This window comes from Hydra vulgaris, chromosome 02 (genome assembly GCF_038396675.1).
Source record: "Hydra vulgaris chromosome 02, alternate assembly HydraT2T_AEP".
Lineage (NCBI taxonomy): Eukaryota > Metazoa > Cnidaria > Hydrozoa > Anthoathecata > Hydridae > Hydra > Hydra vulgaris.
This window is the reverse complement of record NC_088921.1, coordinates 45940001-45952500: the sequence shown is the minus strand read 5'-3', so window position 1 is coordinate 45952500 and position 12500 is coordinate 45940001. Positions and strand designations below refer to the sequence as shown.

General features: G+C 27.0%; 1 protein-coding gene and 1 long non-coding RNA gene across 2 annotated transcripts in view; one reads left to right on the top strand and one right to left on the bottom strand.

Annotated features, from left to right (window-relative positions):
* The window catches only part of LOC101239717 (TBC1 domain family member 2B), a 115342-nt gene that overhangs the window by 102445 nt on the left and 397 nt on the right, over positions 1-12500 (bottom strand). The window contains exons 2-3 of the mRNA XM_065791107.1: positions 12430-12490; positions 12302-12332 (exon numbers count right to left, since the gene is read on the bottom strand). Coding sequence (XP_065647179.1) covers positions 12302-12332; positions 12430-12490 — 92 coding nt within the window. The remainder of the gene's footprint in view (positions 1-12301; positions 12333-12429; positions 12491-12500) is intronic.
* On the top strand, positions 414-1231 carry LOC136076528 (uncharacterized). The gene is made up of 4 exons (XR_010636343.1): positions 414-494; positions 619-653; positions 809-861; positions 1183-1231. It is a non-coding gene; the product is annotated as an uncharacterized LOC136076528 (long non-coding RNA).

The window sequence follows — 12500 nt, the reverse complement described above, 5'->3', positions numbered from 1 at the left end:
CAACAATTTCAAAGCTGGTGGTTCTAAAAAAAGTAACGCAAAGAATAAATTTTGAAGTTTAAATAAGCTTAAAATATCTGAAGAACTAATTTCATTTATTTTTTTTTTCAGAAAATTTATCTGATTTTGAGTTAGTCAATTTGCTATCAGAAGATCAATCCAATTGTTTATATTTGGCATTGGGATCAAATTTCCGAGATTCTAAGGTGCAATTAAATTGATTTTGTAAAAAAATAGTGATTTACAGGAAAAAAAGTATTTTATAAGATTGACACTGATGCATACTAGATTTTTTTAATGGTATGTATATCGACCTCAAACACTTTTAGCAATGTTGACCCCAAATCCGGGAGTTTATGTAATATATTAATTATATTAATATATTGTATATGTAATATATTAATTTATAGTTAAACGATTACATCTACAAGGTTATTGTACCTGAGTGTATTATAAATCTGTTTGCAAAGTTGATGCTTTGGTCAAGAATTCAGGTATTAGATTAAATGATTAATTTTACATTTTGTTCTTATAAATATTAAGTTTTACTGTAGTTGTTTTTTAAAAATATTTTCCAACTCTAATGGATTTGTGGTATAAAATCAATTTTGTGTTTAGGCTGAGGTATTTCTGAATAAATTTTTTACTGAAAGGTGAGATAAAATTAAGTATTATAAAATTTGTAATTATTACATAAGATTTATCATGTAATGTAAAATTATCATGTAAAATATTTACATATGTAAACATAAAATACTAAATAAAAATTCATAAAGTGTGAACTATCATGATTAATACTGGTTTTTAGAAGAAGAAAAAGTCATCTGATTGCAAACAATTACATTTTGCAGATAAAATCAGGTCAAAATATGTTTGAAATTATTCATAGTTTTTTTTTTTTACTAGCACTTATGTTATAAATTTCATATAATAAATAATAAATATATTAGTCCTCCATTAAAACTTTGATTTTTAAAATCCAACCTTTTGATCTAAAAATTTTAATTTTAATTGGTTTACAATATGTTTGCATTTTTTATTCTATAAACTTTGATATTTCAGAAAAAGTGTGTGTGTGTTTGTGTGTATATATATATATATATATATATATATATATATATATATATATATATATATATATAATATATTATATATATATATATAATTATTTATTTAATTTAGGAGCTGATGATTGTGCTATAGGCTCTGCTGATAAATCTGATGTATGTTTTGAAATTTATTTTTTAACATTTTTTTGGTTTTAAACAAGCTTTTTTGCACTGAAAAGGAATCTTTCTGTTTCTGTTAGACATGTTTGCTGAAAAATAATGTTACTCCAAATTCGTTAAAGGATAGGTAAAGTTTTTGTGTTTTTTTTTTTTAATTTATGTGTGAGTGTGGATAGATGGTTGTGCATTTACTTAGTGGTCAGGGAAAACAAGTGGTTGCTTTCTTAGTCAGTCAGTGAACAATAAAATATTTCAAATTCAAAATTTCTTTTGTACTAAAATATTTGATTTAGTAATTAATCTAAATATAAATTATTTTATGTACTGTTTAATACTTTTATTTTTGGAATTTCTTTTTTTATAAATTTAATAATTTACTATCAAATGTTCTTTAAAGATTTTTTGTCAATCATTTTAAAATCAGTATTCTAAATAATTTTGCTAAGTTCTTAATTATTACATCCAATTTTAAATATCTATCTCAATATATAAGATATATTGCGAACCTTTTGCGGTCTTCCATATTATATCTAAAAATATCAAACAGATGATCTTATGTAGCCTTTTCTGGGCAAGAATCTGGAGATACTGCATAGATTCCTAATGCAGTTGGTTGTTAAAACTGATATTCTTCTTGAATTGTTGACTTGCTAGAGCTTGATCTAACTGATGAAGGTATTAATTTCATAATAAAATATTTGTATTTTGTATCTTAAACTGAAGAATAACTAGGGGATTTATTACATAAATATAAAGTAAAATCTGCATATTTTTCTTTATCTTTATGTAAAAAATGTAAAGAGGAAGCTGCATATATGATAAGTATTGTATTGGAGAAAGTCACTCAAAAAAGTCTATTACATCTTGACGCGGTGATAAATCCCAATGTATTTGAGTTAAGTTAAATACCCTCTATACAACCAGTCAAATTCTGAAGAAAGATAAAACACCTCTAGACTTATCTACTATCATTTAAGATTATTAATGCAACTTTAGCAGGGAAAGTTATGCCACATTTAGATCTGTTAGGATTGTTATCTCAAAATTTAGAAAAGGCAAGATGTTTCAGTTGCTAGATTAGATAAATAAATTGTTCCTAATTCTTCTACCAATATACCAAAGGGGTTAAAATCTGTTTTAACATAAAATAAAAATAGGCTCTAGTTACAAGTCATGGTCAAACAACTGTAGAGAGACAATTTAATATTAATAAGATTGTATCCAAAGTTAACTTGAAAAAAAGATCAACGAAATCAAGAAAAATGATAGTAGACTATTATCAACAATAGAACTAACAGTTAAGTTTGTAAAGTCTCTTAAAGGTGCATGTCAATGATATCGGTTAGACCTTGAACAAGGGAGAAAGAATGCTAACCAAAGAAACGCAATTATCAAATAGAAATTGTAACCAGAGAAATCAGTGATGTAGTAAAGTGAACATTTTCCTATTAGATTCCTGCGATAATTTAGAACTGAGTTTGTTAAAAATGATATTGGAATAGTAATTAAAGGAAATGGTTTAAAAAGCTAGAGCAAAGAAAAACCTGTTGAAATTAAAATTTTGGAAAAAGCAGTACAAATATTGGAAGGAAAGAAGAAAATAGTGTGAAACTTATTTTCTTTTTTTAAGATATTTCTTTATTCTAGCTATTGTTTTTCTTTACAAAATAATTATTCCTTTTTTTACTTAATCTTTATAATAGAGAAAAAAGATAACAACAACTTTTGCTTGTGAAACTTTGATAATAGTTAGTCATAAAAAAGAGTATTTTTTAAAATAGTTTAAAAAAGTAGAATTATGTAAATAAAAGCCTTTAATTGAAGAACATATGATCATTTATTACATATGTGAGTGTCAATGCATGTCTATGTAAGTATTTTATTTTCTATATGTGAGTGTCAATGCTAATCAATTTTTTTCTGCTAAACAATTTATAATTATTACTATATATAGTTAATAAGTCAGGGTAAAAGGGTTTTTTTGAACGAGTCAAAGAAAACAAGTGAGTTTCAAGGAAAAAAGTCAGGGAAATTACTTATATTTTTGAGTTAAGTCAGGGAAATCTTTTATTGAGAACCTGTATAAACCCTGAATAAGTCTTTGGTATTTTATTAATTTACAGTTGTTTTTTTATGCATTTTTAAGTATGAAGACAGAAACGATGAAAGCTGTTGATAACAATGACTTTAATCAAGCATCAAAGGTATAGAAACATTTGACTTTTTTTTTAATTGTTGTTAAAAAAATTTTTTTAACTTAATAAATAATTTTTTATCCTTCAATATTATCATTTTTAAGTTGCTGTCAAAACTGAAATTGAAAAGGAAAACTTTTTCAAAAATGATATTAAATTATAAAGATTTATTTTTTATTGTTAGAAGTGTGGTAGACTTAAAGAGGCATTTAATGTCTAAAAAACATGATTGGGATGAATCAAAAGCAAAGAGCGCAAGGATTAATTTCGATTTAAATCTCGAGAGAAAAGTACTTTCTCCTTCTAAAAGGCGTTCCAAAATCCGTAATTATAAAAAAACTATATGTGGTTTTTTACATTGCTCTAAAGAAGTTAAAAGAATTAATAACCATCTTAAGCAATACCATGGCTTAAAATCAAAAGAGGAAATTAAAAAAGCAATGCTGTTTTCAAGACCTGTTCTGGAAACATTTCTTGATGAGAATTCAGATATGAGCTCAAATGATGGAGTTTCTTCTGAATCTTTAGCAGAAGATGATTTATTAGAAAATAATTTTAATAGAGCTAGTCATAATGACAACAATTTCCTGTGTAGTGATTCAGACGATGAAAACCAAGACTGGCTAAGTTTGCAATACTTAGATAAAAGGCTCCCTAAATCGAGTAATAGTTTTCAAGCTGGACATAGCAAAAGTAATTTGTTTAATGTTGCAGGTACCAAAAATGAAAAAGATGCCTCTGATTCTGATGAATCAAATATTGACTTTGATGATGGTGAAGATAAGTTTTATATGACTTCATCTGAAGAAGATAAGTTATTAGATGAATTTCTAATTTGGCTTCAAAGTGTTGAAGGTGGTATCAAACCACTTCAGACTGCCCTGAAACATAAAAATGTTGTTTTAGGAGCTGTTTGTCATGCCACAGATGACGATGTAAATTACAAGCATCTTGGGTGTGTTTCTTTCTTAAATTCTTGGATGTTAAAAATGCAAGAAGATAAAAAGCAGCCAGGAACAATAAAAACCTATTTAGGTTCTCTACAACTGTTTTTAGACTTTTGTATTTCTAAATAAAAACTTGAAATTATTTCTAATGAAGAATACTCCAAGTTAAAAATCTCTATGAAGCAGTGGAAGCGTAGTTTGTGGAAGGGCATCCAGGAGAGACAACATGAAAAAGACATGGATGATTTCCACAACTTTCCGTCTTCTGAAGAAATAAATGCATTAGATAAATCTGATTATATCAAATGTGCAAAAGACACAATTAAAGCCTCTAAATCTTCTAGTTTTGTAATTTCAAAATCCAATTATTGTTTGGTCAGATCATATTTGTTAGCGTATACAATTCTTAATAATGCCTCAAGACCAGGAGCTTCCGCCAATATGACTATTAGTGAGTTCCGCAGAGCATTATATAAAGAAAATTATTATACAATTAGCATTAAAAAGCATAAAACATCATATAAGGGGCCTGCAAATATTGTATTGACTTTTGAGCTTTACAATGAGCTAAATACATATATAGAGTTTTTTCGAAATAAACTTAATGGAATTTCTCTTCCCACAGATACAGCAGTTGTGTTTTTGAGTTATAATGGTGCTCCAATGGACTCATCAATGATTACTTCCCAGTTTCATTTATTTTGGAATCGTGCTTTAGGTAAAAAGGTAAAGGAAGATTACACTAAATTGACTCCAATGTTAGTGAGAAAATTTACGACAACAAAAGTTCATCAAAATTTTCCCAGCTTGAAGCAAAATGTTGCGCATCATTTATGTCACAGTTTGAAAGTGGCTGAGAGCAATTATGCCATATTTGACAAATATAATGCTGCATCAAGTACAAGTAATCAACTGTGTTTAATTCAAAGATCATTAACAGATGAACAGGGTACAAAAATAGAAAATAAAAACATACCTTTGAATTTGTTTGAAAATGAAATAAATAAGGGGTCTATAAAAGTAGCTGATGTAAAAAAAAATTGGCTAATTCTTCAGAAAAAGTATGTAATGAAAAGGTCAAAAAAATAGTTGATAAAGTTTGATATGCAATCAAACGAAAAAAACTCACACAAATGCCAAATCAAGAAGTATCAGAAACAGAACCTAATATTGACAATGTTGATTTTGTAAATGAAATTTCTTGTCCATTAAGCTTCCCTATTTCACAAGAAATTCAAAAAAAAGTATATCCACTTAGCAACCCTCGGAATTAGGAAAATTGAGGTCGGCAATAATTTGCCGACCTCAATCTTTTAGAGGTCGGCATCAGGTCGGCAAAAATTATTTGATACTAAGGTCTAACTGTAAAACATAGAAACAAGGTCGGCAATTTGATTTTTTGAAAAATTATTTGATACTAAGGTCTAACTGTAAAACATAGAAACAAGGTGTTGCCGACCTCAAACACTTTCAGTGTTTGAGGTCGGCAACACTTAGTGCTGAGACATCTTTTAAAAGAAGTCGAAAAGAATTCACTAAAGAAGATAGGAGGCTTATTTATACACATTTATCTAATGTAATATATTCAAATGAGCCAATTATGAAAGACAAGTTTGCGTTAATGTTGAAGAAACCAGAACTAGAGGGTCTTGTAAAAAAGTTTGGTTTACAATCATTGATCGTAAAAATGCGAACTGAAAGAAAAAACAATATAAGCGTTTTGTAAATAGTTTTTTTATTATTTAGGTGTCTTAAAACAAAAGTGAATTTTTTATTTACTACATATTATTTTCATGTAAAAATTTAATAGTTTTAAACTGCATGGAAGGCATAAGGCAGAAATGTCTTTATTATGTTTGCAGATGTTGTTTTTTTTGTACAAAAATTAATTATTATATTAAAACAACTATAAAAAACAGGGTTTTTTTATTAACGTTTTTTTTTTACGTTTATTTGTTACTACAGTAGTAGTAGTAATAAAGCAGTAGAAGTAATACAACTGGTTAAATGTTCAATAGAATTAGTGAAATTGAAATGGATGATATTAGGCTTGAAGAAGTTATTCGTGGAAATGAGAATAATGTGATTAGGCATGTTGATAATCTCCTTGTCAAAATGAATAGATAGAGCTAGGTGAGATGAAATTATTCATCTACAAAATAAATAATTTTTTTCTAGACAAGGAAGAAATGTTGCTAGACAATAATTAGTATACTACTTTGCTAGACTGTTTGAAATGTTGGTAGACAAAAAGCAATACAATTATAGATCAAAACTATTTAAGAGAAGTGAACCAGACCTGCCAGATAAAAAATAATTTGATGAAACACTTTTTTTATGTTGCCATAATGGTAAGGTAGTTTTGCCTCCACATTTATCGTTTCCACAAGTTTTACAAGATATATTTACAGAGAGCTAAAAAGATCATAATTCTAATATAAATTTTTTATATTGGAATATTAGAAAATATTGATAATGTCTATTATAAAGAATTAATATTATACCAGTGGAATATTATAAAGAAATAATATTATACCAGTGGAATATTATAAAGAAATAATATTATACCAGTGGAATATTATAAAGAAATAATATTATACCAGTGGAATATTATAAAGAATTAATATTATACCAGTGGAATATTATAAAGAAATAATATTATATCAGTGGAATATTAGAAAGAAATAATATTATACCAGTGGAATATTATACCAGTGAAAATAATATTATACCAGTGAAAGAAATAATATTATATCAGTGGAATATTAGAAAAAAATAATATTATACCATAGGAATATTAGAAAGAAATAATATTATACCAGTGGAATATTAGAAAAAAATATTAATGCCTGTCTTTCTCTTGTTTCATTTACAGCTAATGTAGTTCAAGCTATGAATCATGGGCCGCCATGTTTTGGAATACGTGGTCAAGTTTTTTAATGTGTAGATAATTTTAGGCTAGATCAAGATATTCCCCCAACATATTGTTAACTGGATATCTATTTTTTACTATACTTTTCTTTTTATTCCTCAAATTTTTTTTCAATATTTTAAGATATCATAATCAATAAATTTAAGAATTATCAGAACTTACTTTTTAAAGAGTTATCATAGTTATAATATTAGTTGCTATATATTTTATTTACTTTTTATAGTAACCTTTTTTTTTTTTTTTTTTTCTTTTAGTTTTATAAATTCAAACATTGTCTAATTATGTTCTTCCTTTTTTTAGTTGATTTTGTCATTGCTTTATAAATTCGCCTACTGTTGAAACATGATTTTAATTTAGTAAATTTATATCATTTGAAATTTACTGTATTAATCATTAGTCAACAGTTGAAAAGAAACTAGAATTCTGCATAATTGAGGTGAAAATAATTTTGTTTATTGGTATCATTACAAAATCAGTTTTTATGGTATTGTTTTATAGCTATTTTGTGCTACTATGTTATTATATTATATTATATTATTATAGCCCATGTTATAACAACACTATGTTGATTTTGTCATTGTCAAATTACTTTTATTATGCTCATAATAAGTTCTTTAATAAATCATAATATTTTGTATGTTATTTAACTTTTTTTAACGTAGCTGTGCCATTGAAAACGCTGTCTGTTTCTTTCTCTTTTTATTTAGGGTTTGTTAACAAAGGGAACCTTTTATGTTATTACTAAGTTCTTAGGTATTTCGGGGTTGTTTTTTTTTAATAAACTTTTGCTTTTTACTGACTTTATGCTTTTTACTGACTTTAATAAGCTTTTGCTTTTTACTAATTTAATAATTGAATGTATGAAATGTATTGTTTATGTCGTAAACTTAAATTTTTATTTTATTATATTTTTCAGATAATAAATCAAATTAATTGTTATTATTGATTTTTTTACTAATAATCCTTATTACGAATCCTTATTACGAGTTGCTTACTGCTAGTTAAATAATGAACCTTCCGATAATTGCCGAAAATTATATTGTTCTGTTTGTTGCAAGTAGGCTTTTGTTTGTGAAGTATTTATTAACAAAAACCAATTTTTCATAATAATTAGGATTGTGATAGACTTAAAGAAGCGTCTCATGACTAAAAGACACAATTGGACGAGTCAAAAGCAAGAGAAATAAAGAATAAAAGAGTTTTATGGCAACAAAAGAAATATTTATTTTAATTGAATAAATGTAGCAAAATGTTAGTTTTGCAAACATATTTTTATACATAATACTATACAAAGCTGTTTCGAGACTGTGTAAATTCCTTTATCAGATGCAAAGCAAATTGCGATTACAGAATACCATAAATCTGAAAGAGCTAAAAGCTTTGAAAGATTATTAGTACGTCACAATAAATAACAAATTTATAAAAACTCATATAAAAACAGTACTATCCTTTCCTAAAGTTTGTTGCACAAAATAAATTACAAAGAAAAAAAACTAGGATTTTTAAATTTGACTCGTACGCATATCTATCTGCATTCAAAATTAACCAACACGTTTGTTTTTGTTTGCAATAACTTTTTTTTTTTAATGATGACAAGTGATTACAAGCTATACTGCATTTATATATATATATATATATATATATATATATATTATATATATTTATATATATATATATATATATATATATATATACATACATACATACATACATACATACATACATACATACATACATACATACATACATACATACATACATACATACATACATACATACATACATACATACATACATACATATGTACAAACACACATACATACATACATATATACATACATACATACATACATACATACATGCATACATACATACATACATACATACATACATACATACATACATACATACATACATACATACATACATACATACATACATACATACATACATACATACATACATACATACATACATATATAGCCAATAATACACTTCACAGGTAACGCAGTTGCAAATTGTTAATGCCTCCATATTTTAATTAAAATAAATGTTTTAAGACAATTAGAAATTATAAGAAAAATTAGACAAAATGATAAATAGAGAGATTAAATTATTTACTGTCTTAATTGCACTCGCTTCAAGCAAACACCGCAGTAAAGGTTGTCAAGAACGCTGTCTATTTGCCTATATTGAACAAAAATTACGCAATGGGGTATTTTTTAAGGCAGTTTGTGCCGCATACAATCACCTATAGAATAGGTTGTATTTGTGAATTTCAAGAAGGCGTTAATTTAACTTAATGGTTAATAGTGTTCAGCAGTCAGAACTGTATCCATCCTGTTCAAAACCCATATTTTTGAAGCAGCATGCCTACCAATCCTAACAGTTACAAAATAATACTTAGTATAAAAATAATTAAAAGTCAACATTCAGTTAATACGTGAAATGATAAACTGCAACAGCTCATATTTAACAATTATGTTTCTTAAGACACTGCACTACAAAAGACTCAAATACTCTTATTATCCAATACGTACTGTGGACTCCAGAAAACCGTCATAGAGTCAAGTTGTTAGGTAAACCGAAAACATTTTATCTCCAATATAATCTGCAAAGTGATAAACAGTAAAACGCCACCAACAGCAAAATAGATCAGGTACGTCGCAAAGTCAGGCAAGTCTGATCAAGCACGGAAAGTATTAAAGAAGTTGCTGCCGACATTAAACTCACCCTGTTTGCAGCCGATAAATGACGGTGGTGATGATAATGATGTTTGGCCATTGAGCACCAATGCTTTTAAACTATTTCGTTTATAGACTTATTTTAAACAAAAAAAAGTCTAATAAATTAAAAGACAACTTTTAGTTAATATGAGAATTAGTTATAGCTAAATATGGTTGTTCGATATGTTAAAAATAGTCATTTCAGACTTAAAAACAAGAACATGTCAAAAAATTTTAATTATGAGCATTGCAAAAAATGTGCGCCCCCATGCTACCTAATGCAAAAAATTTAGGTAAATAATTGTGTTAAGTAAAATTCAATAATTAAAAAAAACCTAAGTTAATTTATCTAGTAATAAAACAGAATTTGAAAACTTCATTAAAAAATTCAACTACTTGTGCGCGTAAATGCAGAAACAGAAAGAACATCAATTTCTCTGTTTGTTCATACACTATTGAAAGGTTTTTACAAAACCTACCTGATTAAACACATTTCAGTAACTTTACTCAGGTTAATACGCGGGGGGAAAAAATACAAGTAGTAGAAAAAATTTTAATGACGAAAATATAGAAACTGGTGGAACTATGGTATTTTCAGGGGGAATTTACTTGGTTTTAAGAAACAATTGGTGTTTGTTAGCGAAATTAAGTCATAGAAAGGGGAATCATGTTTGGCCCTCATGCTGCGCAAGTAGAAAAAACATGTATAAAAAAGCTATTTACGAGCGGACCAATAATTCAAGTTGAAAAAATTATTTGAAATAAAAATAGATTTATTTTTGCAGCATTTACAAAAAAATATTGTCTAAAATATCGTTTTTACGCACCTCTTGTCCCTAATTAAAATTTCGCAACGCGAGGGCTCATCCGCAACGGTTATGGTAGTAGTAGTAGTAGTAGTAGTAGTAGTAGTAGTAGTAGTAGTAGTAGTAGTAGTAGTAGTAGTAGTAGTAGTAGTAGTAGTAGTAGTAGTAAAAAAGTTATAGATTTAAAAAAAATTATCATATTAGTGATATTATATTAATTTTATTATATATAATTTTAAATATATAATCAAAGACCTTTCTGTCTTTGATTAACATATTTCTAACATCTCATTTTGAGTCTGATAACTGTCTGACAATCAATATGGTTTTGTCTAATTAAATTGTATTTTAACTCTAATTAAACTCAGTCTTTTTACTGCAAACAATTATCACAATATTGTCTATATCCCTATATTAACAAAAGACAACCCTCTCACTGAGTCCTCTTCTTTACATCTTGGATTATCATTCACTATTGACCTCTCATGGAAACCATACATACAATCAATTGTAAAGTTAGCTTAGGTTGCTTCTCTTTATGCTGCTAGCCATTTTCTTACTTCTGATTCCATTCTCTACCTCTACAAATCTTTTGTTTGTTCCTTTATGAAGTACTGTTATCAGTACTTGAAGGAACTATCACCACTTGTTCCATCAACCAAAACTCCTTCTTGCTTGACTCGTCATTCAGCTAAGTCTCTTCCTTTTACTGTACCTGTCCCTACATGCTCTAAAAACTTTTTGTCTAGTTATTTAGTGCTTTATTGCTTTGGAACTCTCTATCGCCTATAGCTCATACAACCTACAACTTTTCAAGTTGTCTGTTTATCATTTCCATGCTCTTTAGCTCAATTTTTTGTTTTCTAGTAACTTCCAAATTAATAGTGGTTGCTTAAAGTCTTGCTGTGAGTAAATTAGATTAAAAAAAGAAAAACAAAAAACAAAGCAAAAAGCTTAAAACTAGAAATAATACAAGTAGTATAATACTAACACAACAGTCCGAATAACACTAATTACACCTATTGTAATAGGGTAGAATAATAGCAATATAGACTTATTTATATATCACAAAGCCACAAAATACACAAGTTAGGTTAAACAGTGTTTTTTTGATTTGTAAATCTTCAAAGTTTCACTTTACTAGGGAAAATTTTTAATGCAAGGCATACTTGGCACACCAAGTCTTACAAATTGAATTGATAAAAACTAAGACTCTGCATCATTGGTAGGAAACTTGAGAATCTATAAACGCCAGCACTAAAAAGTACCTTAACTAGAAAGAATCATTTTTATAAGACCTGTAACTGATAATTAATAGTGTAATAACTCTTGATAATTTTTAGCTTACGAATTGATGAATTCAAGCTCACGAATAGATTGGAAAAAAAAAAATTTAGACTAAACTGAAAAACTCAAAGAAAAAAAAAACATAACAACACAAAAATTAAAACAAAGAAACATATTACCAATATTGTTTTTTATTGTTCTTGATTTTACCTAAAAATAATTTGATCATATACATTTCAAATAAATTTTTTGAAAAAAAAATATTTAAATGAAAATCCAAATTTTAGAAGGAATAAAATATACTTACTAGTGTTTGTTGTCTTTATATACAAATGACCAGACAAATCCTCATTTATTTCTTCTGAAGTCTAAAAATTA